The sequence below is a fragment of the Lepisma saccharinum genome, chromosome 7 (genome assembly GCF_977018435.1).
Source record: "Lepisma saccharinum chromosome 7, izLepSacc3.1, whole genome shotgun sequence".
NCBI lineage: Eukaryota > Metazoa > Arthropoda > Insecta > Zygentoma > Lepismatidae > Lepisma > Lepisma saccharinum.
Genome location: NC_139235.1, coordinates 35,878,707 through 35,898,113, shown reverse-complemented (window position 1 = coordinate 35,898,113; position 19,407 = coordinate 35,878,707). Strand labels below are relative to the sequence as shown.

The 19,407-nt window shown below is 36.9% G+C and overlaps 1 protein-coding gene across 1 annotated transcript in view; it reads left to right on the top strand.

Moving 5' to 3' along the window:
* LOC145989806 (peptidyl-prolyl cis-trans isomerase FKBP2-like) overlaps window positions 1–19,407 on the top strand; it is a 221,684-nt gene that overhangs the window by 116,472 nt on the left and 85,805 nt on the right. The window contains exon 3 of the mRNA XM_083125165.1: window positions 17,035–17,147. Coding sequence (XP_082981291.1) covers window positions 17,035–17,147 — 113 coding nt within the window. The remainder of the gene's footprint in view (window positions 1–17,034; window positions 17,148–19,407) is intronic.

Sequence of the window (19,407 nt, the reverse complement as noted above, 5' to 3'; positions counted from 1 at the left end):
CACATTGCTGACAAAATACAAGTGAAGCTTGTGCATGAAAATTAATGAAGACGTTGGCAAGTCGTGCTTTTGTGGAAGGTTAGTGTTTCCAAACCTAAATGATTACTGTTCTCTAGTTCCCGTTAATATAGCAGATTCTGCAATGTGACGACGAATCTCATTAATCAACGGCACAAATTATATTATTTTAAACTATTTATTTCAAAATGAAGAGTCATTATTCTGGATTCTACGGAGATTCATTCATTCATTCGTAAAGAATTTTACGAGAGCCAAAATTCTATTTTTGTGCTCCATTACGAACCACATGCACATGTAAAAAAAAGTAAAGCCCGAAAATTTTCATTTTACAAAATTTTACTGGTAATTTACTGTTAAAGTTAAATGAGAGGACAACCATTGACTTACTTTTAATAGCCTGGATGACTGATGTGGGGGGGGGGGGGGGAAGGTACCTCCTCTCATGTGCCCTCCTGGCTGTGACATAAACTCTTCTTCCTTTAGGATTTCTATTATTTTTCCCATCGCATAAATTTGTGATTCTGTTTGCCAAAGCTTATGGGGAAGAAGTTTATTTATTCTTCAAGCCTTCACTTGAACACTATTTCCGAATATATTTTTTTTTTTTGCATCATTTTCAGGAATTGCAACAGCACTATTTCTGTCTCGCTTATTCTTATTGTGTTTTTTCCTTTTCATTATTTAGTGTTGCTTTTCTTCCATTTTCGGCTACTTGCGATGATGAAGACAGACTCAAAAAGAACACCCATGCTCAGGCCAAATTCGAACCCGGGGCCCTCGTATTCTAACGAATTGTGATAACTACTTCGTCACGAATGTCAAAAACGCGTATCTTTTTTAAATGAATTTCAGGAATATGTTACATTTACATTACTTTCATTGTCGATGTGGAAATTGCAGTTAGTTAATATTTACACTACAATCTTCCCATTACCCCTTTTCTTTGAGTCTGAGAGACACAAAATTCCCTGCATATGGTTAAATTGATTGATAGTAAGCAACACTGCTGTTTTCCAAACACTTACTTCAGCTGTACTTCTGGCCACGAAGCTGAACTTCAACTCAAACGAGTGTGCCACTTTTTGTGAACAAAAGAGTACCAGGAACGACCAGAAGGTAACCTCAGGGGACAATCATTAGCTATTTTTCTCATATGAACCATTCCTGTTCATGAATTTGTCCTACCATGACACAAGCTTAAAGATGCCTTGTTCATAGAACTAGTCTTGATGTTATACAACCATCTGCTTACTTCACTTTTCTAATATGGAGCAATGTGTTTAGTCCATGTTCTCAGCCTATAGGAATCAAGTAAGATTTTGGCAGATCAGCGCGGGGTCTGATATATGTTGTTTTATTGGTGTTTATTTTTGTGTGTTCGTGAAGTGTAATTGATTTGTCATTTTGATTGAAATTCTGTGCCAGAGGAATATATTTAAGAAAATATTGCACCTCGTGCTGATTCACCATTCTGTAGAGGGGGATTCAACATAGTCCTGACCCTGCTTTCATCAATCGTAAACCTGAAAAAAAAAAATTGATTCTCCCTTGTATGTAAATTGACACTAGGTTTGATGAAAAATCAGGGTTTCTATGGCTTGGAAATCCTGGTAAAAAATAGAAATCAAATTTAAGGGTGAGAAAGCCAGGAAATTTTGTGAAAATTTAATGTTTCCCTTGCTAGGATGAGAAAGCTGAAAATGCATTTCACTCTTTCCTAGTTCTTTGAATTCTTGTGTAAAAGTGTTTACATGTTTTATTTTTGTTAGTTTATTTCAGCATTTGAATAGTATGCAAAGCTAAAAGTCATGGCACCTATTTATAAACATGTTTAAGCATTACCGTACAATTTGACACACACAGGAAATGTGCTATGGAGAATTTTCAGTAAAATGCAGGCCCAACTAGGACTTCAACCTCAGTCCTGAGCTATCGTGCTAGTCCTGGCATCACCTGATTTTTTGCTGTAGCCGTTTTACCTGTGTGGAATTGTCTTGGTCTGCTGCACTGGGATCTGTTGCCACACAGGTAAAACAGCAAAAAATCAGGCAAAACCAGGGCTGGCTTAGTAGCTCAGTTGGTAGAGCAATAGCACCAGTATGCCAGAAACCTGGGTTTGAGCCCTGGTCAAGCCTCCATTTTTCACTGAAAATTCTGTATGTTTCAGTGGTTTACAAGGTTATTTAAAGTCATGTTTTTCAACTGCCAGGCCTAGCCCGGTACTGGGCCCTGGCATCAATTATACCGTGCCACAAGAATCTGAAATTTTTCATTTTAATTTTTGCAGCAGTTATCATTATATTTTGTAGAGGAAATATTCTGAGTAGAATAATTGAGTGAGTCGAAAGCTCAGACGCAGATTGTCTAAATAAAAGATCCAAGCCACTTAGTTTTGAACATTGAAGTTACATTGCATAAATGTATTCTAACTAACTTTTCTCTAACCTACGTAATGAAAATCAAATTAAAATTTGTTTTCCAAGTATAATAACATAATCGTAGATTCCACAGTTAATATTAATTAGAAGTTTTCAGTGTTCAAAATGCAACATGGCACTGTAAATCAGCAGTTATCAAATTAATTTAGTGGTGTTGACCTGAGGAAGCTACAAGATTTTTCATTAGATCCAATGACTGAAAACCAACTTAAAAACCTAATTTTATATTTTGTCATTAAGCCTTGACAAAATCAAACTATTAATGTTTATAATTGTGCCATAATTTATTTATTAATGTTTAATTTCAAGGGTACATATTAAATAATGTATAAACTTAAAAAGATAGAAATGGGGCATTCGATTGTCACGGGTGGGACACGCAGACTACATTTTTGATATTAAAGTAACTATTCTACTGATGTTTATGCAACATTTTTCTTGCAGTTTCTGTGCAATGAAATATGAAACTTAACATTTTTGATTAAACATTATTACCCTTAAAATACTTTCCCAGATTTGTAGCTACAGGGTTGATGCAAAAATAATGGCTGATTTTGAACACCAATTTTGAAATGCTGTAACTTGGTTTAAACTTACTGTAATTAATCAAAATAAAGACCATTATAATCAACACAATTTTGCCAATGAGAAACAAATTTGTTTATTCCGGTAGCATAAAATTCCGGGTTTCTGGAGTCCATGAACTCTCGGAAGGCATTTTCAGCAGCATCCTGGTTGTTGCAGCATTTCTCTCATAGGAAGTTGTTGAGATGGTTGAAGAAGTGGTAGTCATTCGGTTGGTGAGAGGTCCGATGAGTATTGTGGTTGAGGCAGAGTTTCACAGCCCAATTCGTTCTGCTTCTGCAGAGTTGGTTGTGCAACGTGCAGTCGAGCGCATTTCTTGCTTTGACAGCATAATTGTAAATAGCCTAGAATCGAGTTAAATGAAGTGCAAGGAAAATTATTTTAAGGCAGATCGATTAAACAAACATGCAATACAATCAATGAGATGTATTAGCAAAAATTATTTGCAAAACACAAAGTGAAACAATTCGGCCATTATTTTTGCTTCAACCTGATATAAGCGAAAAATTTTGTGTTACGAGTGAGACAGACGAAACACTGCCTCTTCACTTAGTAAGAAATTTATTTTAATTTCTGTGAATCGTCAAATGGTAAAAAATAAATTAAACCTAGACAAAAAGAGAAGGTAATTAGTGGGTTTTATGCTATTATAAACTCAAGAAAGGAAGAGCCCCCCTCCAGCAGATTTGCTTACACTTAAAACAAGCTCAACATGCCCATATGAGCTTTTTGCTCAAGTGTGGAACCCCCTCTAATCCAAGAATTTTGTAAAAATGCCCTCAGGAATTTTTCAGAAAGGAAGAGCCCCCTCAGATTGATTTGCCCATACTTACAAAAGTTGCATCAGCCAGATTTTTGTCCATAAACTTGTCAAAATTGGCCATACCAGAAATTAAGCCAATACACACACACATACCCATCCATATACACACATATTTACTTCCAATTTAAGTTTAATTGGACCCCAGCCTCAACTTGCATATCTAATATTAAAACAATGTAATATGCAGAGACCCTCTAGAATTGCTCCGTGACTCTCTTATTTCTTATATTATATGTTTCAAGTAATTCTCCTCTGTGTCAGTGTGTGCAATTCCCGAGACGGTAGTATTGATTTTGTATGTTCTCCCCAGCGCCACTACTTACAGAAATTCCCGAGTATTTAAGCTTTGATGCAATATTGCATCAGCCAGTATTGTGAGAGTGGTTGAGGAGAACAGATGTGTTTTTACATTGCTCCTCATACTTACAGACCTGTTTGGTTTAAATATATATAATTATTCTATTGAACAATATAAAATCTGATATTTGTTGTAATCCACTCATATTTAGGGTCAGGCCTATATCTGTCCCAGCCTGTTATACAAAAATCAATACCAGTGCTGGGTCATTGCCATTCAAGACATGCATGTTCGTGCAGGTATTTGCGGAAGGTCAGTGTGAATGATTTTTTCCACTTGTGGGCTATTGGCTTTACAACCTGTCATAAGATAAGCATAGAGATTTGATTTGAACCCCAGGAAATTTTATATAAATACCAAAGCCAAAAAATATTAACACACATACACACACACACACATACACACATACACAAAGCACAGTGCTGAACCCAACTGTTATTTTTATCCAGCATAGAGTTTTGAATTGAAGCCCAGGAAATATATATAATAAACCAACAACAAAAATGCCAAATCAAAAATATTGTAATCAATGCAATAAGAATATATTTAGCTCTAATTGGGCCAGACACCAAAAGATTTGTAACCCAGACAAATGCAGAACTCCCACAAAAATTTGCCCCAAATGCAATAGAAAATATAACATGCAATACTTCACATATACACATAAAGATACTTGTTCTGTACAGTCATCAACATTGCCCTCACAACCATCTACATCTGGTCTGAAAAGAAAGCATGAAGCACCTGTTAATGCTGGACCAGCAAAGCAGCTATGCTATGCACCTGTCCATAGCAGTTTTAATGCCCAACTTAGGGATTATCGGTTTGTATCAGAGCCAAGATGTGGCATTGAGAATTTTTTGAACAGTGTAAATCCTGATCTGCAGGCAATTCTTAATGCACAAAATGGCTCTTATAAGCTGTCCCTCAAATTGTTTACACAATATAAGAAACCAAATGGCACAAAATTTACACAGCCCCACATAACAGAAACTGCACCGGTATATTCAAATGCAAATTCAGACACAATAATAAGCAGGTTGATAGATCAATTAAATATTAAACACTCTGAATTTGCAGCAAAAGAGTCAGGATGGAGCCTATGCGGCTCTCCACACAAGTTATATATTAATATTTCTGAATTCAGCCCATTACAAGGATCTACATATCTGCCATTACCTGATAATATTAAAAACAGAAGAGCTGTGGTTAATATTGAAAATACCGACCAGAAATGCTTTTTGTGGTGTATATTAGCTGTTTTGTATCCAGTTTCAAGGAATCCTCAGAATCAGTACAATTGATGATGAATCTGCTATTCCAATTGATTTGCTCTTAATTGAAGGGGAAGGCACATATCATTACACTCTGATACATAATCTTGAAGCTTTAGTGAGAACACAACTAGATAAATCTAATAGAATATTTAAGTTGTGCAGAAGATGTTTAACTGTACTTGATGGTCAAAAAATGGTGAATGGTGTTTGTGAAAAAAATGCAGAAATTGCCAAAAACAAGTTAATTGAGCATCTGAAATACTGTAAAAATCATAAACCTGTTCATATGGTGATGCCTAATCCAAGTGAAAATTGCAAATTCAAAAAGTTTGAAGCCTTGTTGGAACACCCAGCATATATTGTCTGTGATTTTGAATCAAATCTCAAATCTCTTGCATTTTGTAGCCCAGATCCTGAAGAATCTTCAATTACACCATACCAGCTACATGAACCTTCCAGCTTTTATTATGTGGTTGTACAGGATGGTGTTGTTACCAAAAAAGATTCATACATGGGAGCAGATGCCATCAAAAAATTTGCACATAAAATAGAAATTGAGTGCCATGACATAGCATCTAATATCTTATTAAAATCAAAGCCCATGTTGCCTTTAACAGAGAAACAGATTGAAGATTTCAACAATGCAGAAAAATGACCGGTATGTGATTCTGAATTTTCAGATACAAATATCAAGGTGAAACACCATTCTCATACAGATGGTAAATTCTTAATGGCCCTGTGTAATAGCTGTAATATTAAGATCAAGAGACCAAAATTTGTCCCCATATTTTGCCATGGAGCATCCAATTATGATTTCCATCATCTGATCAGATATGAGGGGTTTGACAAGCAGAATTTAAATATTTTAGCTGAAAATGATGAGAAATATATTGCTATTAGCAAAATAATTAAAGTTAATGGAGCTCCTATTCACATAAGATTTCTTGATTCTTACAGAATTTTATCTGCTAGCCTGGCTACACTGGCCACTCAATTATCTGATGATCAATTCAAAATCACACGTGCCTTGTTTCCAAATCAGGACCTGAAATTAATTAGGCGGAAGGGTGTATATCCATATGATTATGTTACAGATTTTTCTAAATTTGATGAGTGCTCCCTGCCACCGCAACATGAGTTTTACAGCAAAATCAGAGGATCTGGAATCACTGATGATGATTATCACCATGCCCAGTTGATGTGGAACAATTTAAAATGCCAGACATTTGGTGATTATCACATGGCATATTTGAAACTTGATGTGACCCTCTTAGCTGATATATTGCAGGCATTCAGAAAATCATCAATGCAAAATTATGGACTGGACCCAATATATTTTTTCAGTGCCCCGGGCCTAGCATGGGATGCAATGTTTTTAAACACCAAAAAGCAATTGGATCTGATCCGAGATCAGAACATGTATCTGTTTATGGAGCAATGTATAAGAGGAGGCATGGTGCAATGTTCTCAGAGATATGCCAGAGCAAATAACAAATATATTCCCAATTATGATCCAGCACGGCCATCAAATTATATAGTGTATGTAGATGCCAACAGCCTCTATGGTTCTGCTATGATGGATAAACTGCCATATGCAGGGCTTGAATGGCTCGAAGATTTCAATATTGAGGATCTTCAGAACTATGATGACCGTGAATATGGCCTCATCTTAGAGGTTGATCTGGCAATTCCAGATCATTTACATAACAAATTTTCTGATCTGCCCCCAATTCCCGAGGTTCAGTGCTCACCTGGCTCTAAACAGAAGAAGCTCATGATGACACTGGAGCCAAAACAGGGCTATGTCATATATTACAAGAACCTCCAGTTCCTGATGAAACATGGTGTTCAAGTGACCAAAATTAAAAAAGTTTTGAGATTCAGGCACTGAAAATGGTTGAAACCATACATTGATACAAACACAGAGCTTCGAACATCTGCAAAGAGCCAATTTGATAAGGCCTTGTTTAAATTGATGGTAAATTCTGTATATGGCAAAACAATTGAAAATGTCAGAAAACATACCGATGTTAAAATAATTACTGACCCCAGCCTGAGCAAAAAATTGGTTGCAAAGCCTAATTTCAATTACAGAAGAATATATGATGAAAATATGGCACTTTTCAACATGAAAAAAACAAAGATTAAGTTTGACAAACCTATTTATGTAGGGGCTGCAATATTGGAATTGGCCAAATCACATATGTTAACATTGTATTATGATGTGTTGAAACCTTTTTATGGTGATAATATAAAATTGATGTACATGGACACGGATAGTTTTATTCTTGATATTAAAACAGAAGATGTTTATAAAGATATGACCCAGCCTGAATTGTTTAAATATTTTGATACCAGTGAATTGCCAGGCCATTTGAATATTCAACCCCACAACAAAAAGGTGCCCGGCAAGTTAAAAGATGAGACACTTGGTGATGTTATTGTGGAATTTGCTGGGTTAAGTGCCAAGATGTACAGTTTTAAAACATGTAGTGCTGTTGTCAAAAAAGCCAAGGGCATTGGCAAAGTAACTGTGGAAAAAGAGCTTAAATTTGAAGATTATAAAAATTGCCTCAAATCCCAGAATTTAATCAAAACATCAGAATCCAGAATTCAGAGTGTGGATCACTTATTGCCTTCAAATGTTGTAAGAAAAGTGGCTCTGGACCCACGTGATGATAAGAGATGTATTTTATCATGTGGCATACATACTTTACCATGGGGTCATTGTGATTTGAAAAATGGGAATCAATGCCCAATTACAGAGCATGATTTGAAATAAATAAACATGCCTATGAACTTATTTGGGTTTAAAAAACAAGGTATTATGGACCTACCGACACCACAACCCTCTTCTGATATGCTGTCTAAACTGAGTGCTTTGTTAATTATTCATCTGAACAGCATACTTACAGATATTGATGATGAAACAGGCAAAATATTGTACATATTTAACAACAATTTAAATCATTACCAATTACCTGTAGGTGGGCAATTGCAATTTATTACAACCCCTGAGGGTGATGTTAAAATTTCAGTAGGGAGAAATATTTACAGAATTAAGCACTCAAACATGATTTCTGGCACTGTTTATACTGTTTCTGCTGGTGACTGCTTATATATTGAGGTCCCTGGATCTTATGATAAGCTTATACCCTTTTTTATAGAATTAAGAATCAGGTATTCAATAATAAATAACTACTAAACAAAATGCCTAATGATATTTTTGGCCATACAAGACATGAAGATCACAGTGATGAGATTCTGATGCTTGATGTCAGAGTCAAGAAATTAAGAAGTGATTTACAAGCTTTACAAACCACACTCAATGCCAGTCTTCAATTAGAAATTACAAATTTGCAATCACAATGCATGGACCCTCTTCTTAAAATTGATTCTGAACTCAAATTGCTGCTTCAGAAATATACTGACTTGGCCACATTGGATAATTTTCAAAGTTTAGAAGAGGCTGTTGCAGCTCTTCAAGCCAAATTTAAGACCCAGGCTAACAACTCTGAGCAATTGAAACAACAATTGGAAGAGCAGATAAATAATGTCCAGACACAGCTCCAAACAATTGTCAAAAGCATAAAATCACAAGAAGATTTTGATCTTGTGATTTCCACTCTAAAGGAACAGATTCAGTCACTCCAAATACCTAATCTGGACCCTCTGAACAATGCCATAGCCGAGGTTAAAGAAAAAATTGAGACACTTGAAAATTTTATGAACAATTTGCCATCTTCTGATGCTTTGAATGCAATAACTCGGAGTGTTGCAAATATTAAGCTGCAACTTGAAACATATGAAGATTTTGGAAAAATTCAAAGTTCCATAACCCATCTTGAAGGTACAATAGCAGCAGTGCAAAGTGATTTGGCAAATGTACTTGAATCCCGATTGCCTGGGATTGTAGATACCCTTGTCAGTGTCCAGCACCAAATCACAAAGCTTGAAAACCTCAATACTGAATCTGAACTGTCTCATTTTCATCATTTGATAGATGATATCCAAACAAAACTTGAAATTTTACAACAATCCACACCCACTCAGGCAGATATAGCCCTGCTCCAAAATGCTATGCAAAATGTGGCTGATGCTTCTGAATTAAACAATGTGAAATTGGCACTTGAATTTTTGCAAAATACAGTATCAAATTTGCCTACATCACAGGAACTTAAAAATATTAAGAGAGCAGTGAATCGCATATTGAAATCAGAAGATATCAAGAATATCCAAGCAGAGATCAAACATCTCACTCAGACAGTGGCCACTCTACCAACCAATCAACATATTAATGAACTGCATGCCCTGTTTGAGGATATCAGAAGGCAAATCTATGATCTTACAGCTCAAAATTCAAAATTGGCAGTTGTTGAAAATTTGCAACAAATTGTAGCTAATATCAAGCAACAGCTAGGGACCATGGAATCCAATCAAGCAAATGCTCTGTCTGTTTTTGCCACCCAGCTACAAGAAATTGTACAGCAATACAAAAAACTTGCTGTGGACATAAAAATAAAGCCAGGCCATGATGATGTTGTTAGAACCATCAATGAGCACCTTGAATCTGTAACAAGCAGATTGCTCACAGCAGAAAAGGAAATAACAGGCATAATTGAAAATCCCAAACATTCAGTAATTCTTGAATTGTACAGCATCCCCAACAAAGAATATGATTCTCCATTTACACCAGGTGGCAAAATATATATGCTGTCCCCTGCACAATTTTATTACCAATTTTTTGTTGGGGGAACATTGAGACCAATCAAAATCAAATATTGGCTACAGCCACAGGCACACCACTACCCTACCTTATCAATAACAAATGCTGATAACAAAGTGAAAATCACCAGTGTAGAATTAGAGGATTTTACAGATCCCAATACATTAGAAACAGCCTATGTTGAAGATGATGGCTCTTTGGAATTTAAAATACAAATAGGGGACAAATTATATTTAGAAAATCCTGCAGTATCAGCTGCTGAACACCCTATAGTTGCAATATTCTTGTTTACATATTATGTCTAGAAAAATTATTGTTGATGAATTACACAGACAGGCCAGACATAATTTTAAGAGACTGCCAGTAGTCACAAAAAGCATAGATGATTTATGGCAGGGGGACTTGATTGAAATGGCAAGTGGACAGTTGAAAAACTTAGACAAAATCAACAAGGGCTACAAATATCTACTCACTGTAATAGACACATTTTCAAAATTTGCCTGGGCTGTGCCACTCAAATCCAAGACTGGGGCATGTGTTACAGAAGCCATCAGAACAATCATCAATCAGAGTGGAAGATCCCCGCGCTATTTGCAAACAGATAATGGCAAAGAATTTTATAATTCAGTGTTTCAACAATTTATTAAAAGCCAGGCAATAAAACATTATTCGAGTTACAGTGACCTCAAGGCCTCAATTGTAGAGAGATTCAACAGAACCTTAAAAAATCTTATGTATAAACAATTTACACTGCAGGGTAATTATAAATGGATTAATATTCTTCCAGAACTTCTACATAAATATAACAATTCTGTCCATTCCACAATCAACATGAAACCCTCTGAAGTAACTTCATCTGATGAGCAAAAATTGATCAGCACTGTTTATTATCCTAAATATCAGCCAACAACAAGAAGGGCCAAATACAGGGTGGGTGATCAAGTAAGAATCAGCAAATATAAGCACTTATTCAAGAGAGGCTTTACAAGAAACTGGAGCACAGAATTATTTACAGTGGTTCAAGTTAAACCTGGGACCCTTAACACATATATAATAAAGGATCACCGAGGAGAAATTCTCAAAGGCAGGTTTTATGAACAAGAGCTCAGCAAAACTAAACAGCCTGACACATATCTCATAGAAAAAATCATCCGCAGAAAAGGCAACAAGTTACTTGTCAAATGGCTAGGACTCCCAGAACACAGCTGGATCGATGCAAACAAAATAATAATATGAGCACCTGGGATGTTATAAAAAGGCTGCCAGAACCTGAACAGCAGAATAAGAGAAATGGCAACTTGTTACCTGATAATATTAGGTGTCTTATTGTTGGGCCATCTGCTTGTGGTAAAACTACACTAATGGTTGATAATTTTTTATTGGCACCCAACTGGTTAGACTGGAAAAACAGGCACTTGTATATCTTCTCTAAGAGCTTGGAACAATTAAAATATCAGCAGCTGATGAAGCTATATGATGGATTGGATATAGCCACTTTTGAACCAGATGTTAAGCCACTTCATGAATGTCTCGATAATTCTGTTGTTGTGTTTGATGATATTATATTGGATAATCAAAACAAGGTTAGAAATTTCTTTACACAGGGCCGGCACAAAAACATTGATTGCTTCTACCTGGCACAGACTTTTTCAAAAATACCCAAGCAACTGATCCGAGACAACAGCAATTTTATATGTGTGTTTCATCAAGACCATACCAACCTCAAACACATACATGATGAATATGTAGGTGGGGACTTGAGCTACAATGATTTTTCCAAGTTTTGCAGCAGGTGCTGCAACCAGGACAGTTATGGGTTTGTCACAATTGATATGACAAGAACACCCAACAGTGGCAAATACAGAAATAAAATCAACAATTTTCTAGACATTGAAACATATATAAATAAACATGAAAAGGCCAATTATTGATGATCTTAAATTAAGAGATTATCTTGTAAAAAGATTTAAGGGATGGAAATCAGAGAACCGAGGAATTTATGAAAAACACAAACAAACAGAACAGCCCATAATTGATGCTATTGGTGAATTAGGTAAGAATATCAAAACTGTTACAGAGCAAAATCAAAATTTAATCACAGAGCTTGTACCTGTAGCTGCAAGGAACATATTAGATTATCCATTGACCCCACTTTCCAGTATTCATACACCTAGTCCTATTGCTCCTAGAAGAATTGAAGCTACTCAGGATCCTATTGAATTGGGTCTTCTTGCTCAAAAATATTTAACCACACCTAAAGACAATAAAGATGAGGTGTTTGGCTTATATGCTGACACAGAGCTTGATGGCAGCATCATACATAGAATTGGCAATTTCAGAGTAACATTTATGGGAGATGATATAATTGTATATTCAGAATCTCGACTTGGAGAAAAAGGTGCTTTTGTTAAGTATCTCGGAACACCTGGATTATGGGAACTGATGACTAGGAAAAGGCCTGGCAGCTATACAGATCAAGATTATGAGGATTACAAAGAAATATTAATAAAATCAGATGCTCTATACCAGAACAATGATCCCACACAAAAAAGAGTCAAGTCGAGCAGTGGGGCAAAATACAATAATTTAATCAAGCCCATATGGTCACAAATCAAGACTGGCAGTGGAATCAAACAATACAACACCCTGCCCAAAGAATTTGTGTGGGTTGATGATGTCAGGAAACTTGTAGATAGGTTATTGGTGATAGCTGGGGAGGAAAATGCTGGGAACCACAATTTTTACAATGAAAAGGTTGGAATTATGGACATGATAAGCACAAAATTGTCTAATTTTATAGTGAATGACACTAAGGGGATTGGATATCTTATAAAAATTATTAATACTCTACCACCTAAATTTTGGAATATTTCTGAGGGCCGGGGCTTGGTTAATGACATTATAAACAAGCTGCCATTTGAACTACATATTCCAGGCTATCAATATTGTGGTCCAGGCACAAAATTGGACCATAGATTAAACAGAGGTGATTCTGGAGTTAATCCCCTAGATGCTGCTTGTAGAGACCATGACATAGCATACAACACACATTCTGATCTTGACAAGAGACATGTTGCAGACAAGAAATTAGAAGAGGCTGCATTTGGTAGATTTGTAAGCAAAGATGCTTCTTTGAGTGAAAAAATAGCAGCATTGGGAACCACCATAGCTATGAGCACCAAACAAAAATTGGGGTGGGGGCTGTGAATATATATATAATAAACCTACAATGAAGGCCAAGGGTGTTATGTATCAAATACCTTATGCAGGTCTCAAATCTCTTAAAACTATTGACAGTCTTTTGACCAAAAAGCAGCGCAAGAAAAAAAATTCTTGTATTGCAAAGGGACATGGAATGAAATTGTTACTTAGCACCCCCCAATTAAAAAAATTACAGCAATCAAGAAAAAAATCACATGTAGGGGGATTTATATTTACCATCCCTGCCATTTTAGCTGCTCTCGGGGCTGTTGGGAGCTTGGCGGGGGGATCAGCTGCCATAGCAAAAACAGTAATAGATGCCAAGAAGAATAGGGCAGAATTAGATGAGCAGAGGCGCCATAACCTGGTCATGGAGAAACAAGGCAAAGGTGTTAAGAGAGCCATGAATAAGTTTAAAAAAAACAAGAGCCGCTTACAAACCAAGATATTGAAGCTTTAATCAAGCCACTGGGCATCAAACATTTTAGAGGTGTGTACATGTCTGATTCTTTGCCAGAACAACCACTCAACAAAGAGTGTGGCATTGTTAATTTGGATGAGTACAAAAATCAGGGCACTCACTGGATTTGTTATCTTAAATATTTAAAAAATAAGGCATTTGTGTTTGATTCATTTGGAGGTGTTCCACCTGAAAATTTAATAAAATATCTAAAATCAACTAATCTTTATTACGATAATGCCCGTGTTCAAAATTTCAAAGATGTTAATTGTGGACATTTGTGTTTATCTGTTCTTAGATATATGTCTCAAATAAATAAACCATCAATTGAAGATTTTCAAAAAGCCTTGTGGTATTTAAAACATCATGGGGGTATTTCATCTCACCAGCCAAAATTCAATATTGAAACTCAAATTACATGATGACATTGTATATCCCAAAACAATAGCTCTCAGGGCATTTTATGGCATGTACCTGATCCCTAATATTACACACCACAACAACAAAATTGCAGTAGGGGATGAAAAAATTGTCATCACTCCAGGGCAATATAATCTCTCCACTTTAAATGCTCAATTACCCAGAGGTATAGTGTTAAGTCAAAATTCTGTCACTCACAGAGTAGAAATTGTATCTGCTACAGAAACAGTGGATTTGGGTACTATTGGAGAGCTGTTAGGCTTTGAGAACAACACAAAACTTGAACCAGGCATCAAACACACTGCTATGAATATACCTAAATTCTTAGCCATAGAGACTCTAAATATTCACTGTAATGTAGCAGAGGGTATGATCACCAAATCAAATGGCATAGGCACTCACAAACAAACAGGTATTATTGCAACATTCAAACCTAATTCTGAATTTATGGAGCCTATTATCTATAATCCATCCCCAACATTATATTTTCCTGTGTGCCATAATAGAATAGATTATATTGAATTGATGGTCACTAATGAAAAAGAAGAATTAGTTGATTTTGCTGGAGCCACAACAACTGCTATCATAGAGATTAATATTTAAATAAAAATACATACAAGAAAAAAATGGAAAATATTGAGAGTTATGAGCTACAATCTTTCCCCCCAAACAGGAGGACATTTGCAAATTTAAATCAACCCAACACAGAGATTGAGGTTGATCTTGATATAGGGGATGGATTTATACACCCCCACAGAGCAGATCTTTACATCAAATTTGATGTTGTAAAGCTCGATGGAACAGATTATCCGGCAAATTCAAATATAAGACTTGTAGACAATTTTGTGCCTCATCTATTCTCTGAAATTGAGATCAGAAAGCATGGCGTTGTTATAAACAGAGTGGATTATCCCGGCATTACCTCCACAGCTTTGGCCACATTAAAATTATCCAAAACCGAGGCTTCATACTACAAAATCGGGGGATTTGAGGCTGGTGATAAGATATTATCTAAGAACCACACTGTGCTGTTCCCTATGCGCCTATTGCCAGGATTCTTCTCAGATTACAAAGATATTATGTGGAAGGGTGGGTTAAGAATCACATTTAGAAGAGCTGCAAATGATAACAATGCTTTGATGAGGTACAGTACATTAAACTCGACAGGAGAAGCTCTGCCTAATACCCTACCTGATGCAGGCAAATGCATTATTCAGACTATGGAGTTAAGAGTGCCAGTTGTTGAATATGAGCCCAGTTATGCTCTTAAATACAAAGCAGATATAATAAAAAATCCACAGGTTCCCCTACAATTTTATACATATCAATGTGTACAGAAGCCCGCATCTGGTACATATTATGAGTTTGATGCTACAAATTCATTCTCCAGCATACAATATGACATGCCTGATTTTGTAGTGGTATTGTTTCAGACTGGAAGACACAACAATCAGGAAAAAAATTCAAGTAAATTTGATAACTGCAACATCAAGAACATATATCTTAAAAATGGCAGAAATGAGGTATTTCCTAGAGAAAATTATAATTTAGACATGTCCAAGGATGATTTCCTTAAATTATATGAGGCATTTTCGGCTTTCAAAAGAGTCACTACAGGCAATACAGACATGTATTACACACCAGATGAATTCAAAACACAGAGACCCATGTTTGTAATCAACACTTCAAGAAGAAAACAAGTTGTGGTGAATGATAGAACAAATATTAAAATTATCTGTGAATTTCATGAGGCATTACCTGATGACACCATATGTAGTGTTATTCTCATAGGAGAAAAATCATATGTTTATGATGTAAGAAATGAGAGAGTCACGGAGCAATTCTAGAGGGGCTCTGCATATTACATTGTTTTAATATTAGATATGCAAGTTGAGGCTGGGCTCCAATTAAACTTAAATTGGAAGTAAATATGTGTGTATATGGATGGGTATGTGTGTGTGTATTGGCTTAATTTCAGGTATGGCCAATTTTGACAAGTTTATGGACAAAAATCTGGCTGATGCAACTTTTGTAAGTATGGGCAAATCAATCTGAGGGGGCTCTTCCTTTCTGAAAAATTCCTGAGGGCATTTTTACAAAATTCTTGGATTAGAGGGGGTTCCACACTTGAGCAAAAAGCTCATATGGGCATGTTGAGCTTGTTTTAAGTGTAAGCAAATCTGCTGGAGGGGGGCTCTTCCTTTCTTGAGTTTATAATAGCATAAAACCCACTACTGTAATTGACCTTTGATTATTCTAGTGGAGTTGAGGGGGAAATGTAACAGTTAAAGGAAAAATTAATTGTTTTTTGGTATCTCGGGTGGGACACAATAGAAAACACAAGTAAATCAAAAAAGTTAAAATAAATGAATTATGTGTAAAATACCTTCTACTTTCTAACTTAATCATGTATAATACTTGAATTTTTATCCAAAATACAATTTTAGGTTGTTCACTCACAAGATAGGATGAAGTTACTGCAGTGCATTTAATTTTAAAAATTGAGGTTCAGAGGCCTTTTCAAATGGAATGCCCCAAAGGTATTTTTGAGTAATATTGTTAGGATCGGGCACTGACTTTTAAAACCTAATTTGCCTGGCAAAATTATTACTAATCCTAAAAGTAGAATTATTCAATTCCTCTTTAACCTTATGTATTAAAATTCAATTATTCATTGGTTGCTTGTTTTGTAATCTTTGTTTAATATATTTTTCTACCATTTCAGGGGACTCTCGAGGATGGAACAGAGTTCGACAATAGCTATGATCGAGGACAACCTTTGACTTTCACTTTAGGATCTGGCCAGGTTATCAGAGGCTGGGATCAAGGTTTGATGGGGTATGACTCTTGCTTTTTATTTTTGACTCTGACCTTCCATTGTCTATAATTAATAATACTTAGGGATGATTTGCATTAAGCTTGTACCTGCTGTGCAATGTACTGTAGCATGAATATATGTCAAAAGTGTGAAGGTGGTATCAGCACCACTTTCTGACTTTTTTTATAGTTCATTGCAGTCTGAAACCTTCAATGTTGGTTCCTGCATGTCCCTATCTATTTCTACCCTCGCCTGTAGATTCGTCCTCGTGACCGTTAGATCTTTTTGTTGAATGGCTCTCATTTCTAGTTGTGCAACAAAGTGTGACTGATATGGGGTGACCAAATTGCTTGTATTTCATATTTACTTCCATATTAGGGCTATTTTTTTTATTTATTTATTGACATTCTATTTCTCAAGATCATGAAACTGCATTGGAACAACAATAGAATAGGAAAAAATGTTGTTGTGCAGCATCACTGGACAAATATATATATATATATATATATATATATATATATATATATATATATATATATATATATATATATATATATATATATATATATATATATATATATATATATATATATATATATATATATATATATATATATATATATATATATAATGGATAAAAGCAAGGAGGGCCAAAAGGGCTAAGTAAAAATCAAAGAAGGTAAAAGGAAACACTCACCGGACAGTAGAAAAATTCAAAATTTTCGCTAATTTCATAGCATCATCGGTGTGAGGAGAAATAGACGGAACCGGAAGTTGGGGCACTGCAGAGTTGCCAGGTCCCCGTCGAAGAAGAAGCGGTGCGTAGAACGGAAAAAACACTGTTTCGGCACCAGGCTCGTCGTAAACTGTGAGTGTGTAGGATGAGTAGGGTGGGCGGGAGGGTTGGGATAGCTAGGGAGGGAGGGTGGGTAAGGGGCGGGTATTACTGGGTGGCCTTGTTCAGGCCAGGTGGAGTGGTTGCACTCATGGTCGATATATAGGCCCTCTCCCATCTTTTGCGAACAGAGGTGTTGGCTGGTTGGGGTAGGAGGTGGATGATCGCTACCCGGAAGCAGTCCTTCAAACTGATGTTGTGGTGGTTGGTGTGGACGGCGACAGTGAAGTCCAGGTTGTGGGTGGAGGAGCGGTGGTTATTGATGCGGAGGTTGATGGCCGTTGATATTTCCCCCAGGTAAAAATCACCACAGATGTTGCAGGTGAGGATGTAGATAAGGTTTGAGGCATGGCAGGTCCCTTTGGGATGGAGGGTGAATTTGCCAGTGGCCGTGTGCACCTGGAGGGTGTGAGAAGTGATGAGGATGGGGCAGGTCTTGCACCTGGGGCGGTTGCATTTATGGGCAGGGGGGTGTTGGATGTGTGGTGAAGGAGTGTTGTGGACCAGGATGTTTTGGAGGTTGGGGGGGCGTTTGAAGACCACTCTGGGTTTGTCGGGAAATATGTTTTTGGTTTCGGGATCACTGTGGAGAATTGGGAGAAGAGAGTGCATTGTGTGCCTGATTTTGTTGAGGTGGGGATGATATTGGGTGATGAGTGCAGGTAGGTTGGTGGCAGCAGGTTTCTTGGTGGTAGTGGTATGTGAGGCAGCTCGCGATATTTGCTTGGTGACCAGGATGGAGGGATATCCACGGTTGACCAGGGCCTGGTGTAGGCGGAGGTTATAATTCTGGCGGGAGGTGGGTGAAGTGTTCAGGCGCTGTCCCCTGAGGGCCAGAGAGAACGGAATGGCTTGTTTGGTGTGGAACGGGTGGGAGCTGGAGAAGTGTAGGTATTGCATGTGGTTGGTGGGTTTTATGTGGATGGAGGTAGTCAGGTGTCCTCCCTCGATGTGCACGTCCACATCCAGGAAGGTGATCTGGTTGGGGGAGTGTGTCCAGGTGAATTTTAGGGAACGGAAGTGGTTAAGTTGGTCCAGGAAAGCTGACAAGGATGGTTCTCCATGTGTCCAGAGCATGAAGATGTCGTCGATGAAGCGGAGCCAGAGGAGGGGTTGGAGGGGTTGGGTAGCCAAAAACTCTTGCTCAAGTTGGCCCATGAAGAAGTTTGCATAGGATGGGGCCATTCTGGTACCCATGGCTGTACCTCGGATCTGAAGGAAATTTTGGTTTTCAAAGGTAAAGTTGTTACAAGTGAGGACAAGGTGGGCTAGGTGGGTCAGGAAGTTGATATATATATATATATATATATATATATATATATACACACACACATACATACATACAGGAATAGGGTCAGAAATGGTGCCAGAAGGGCGGATAAATA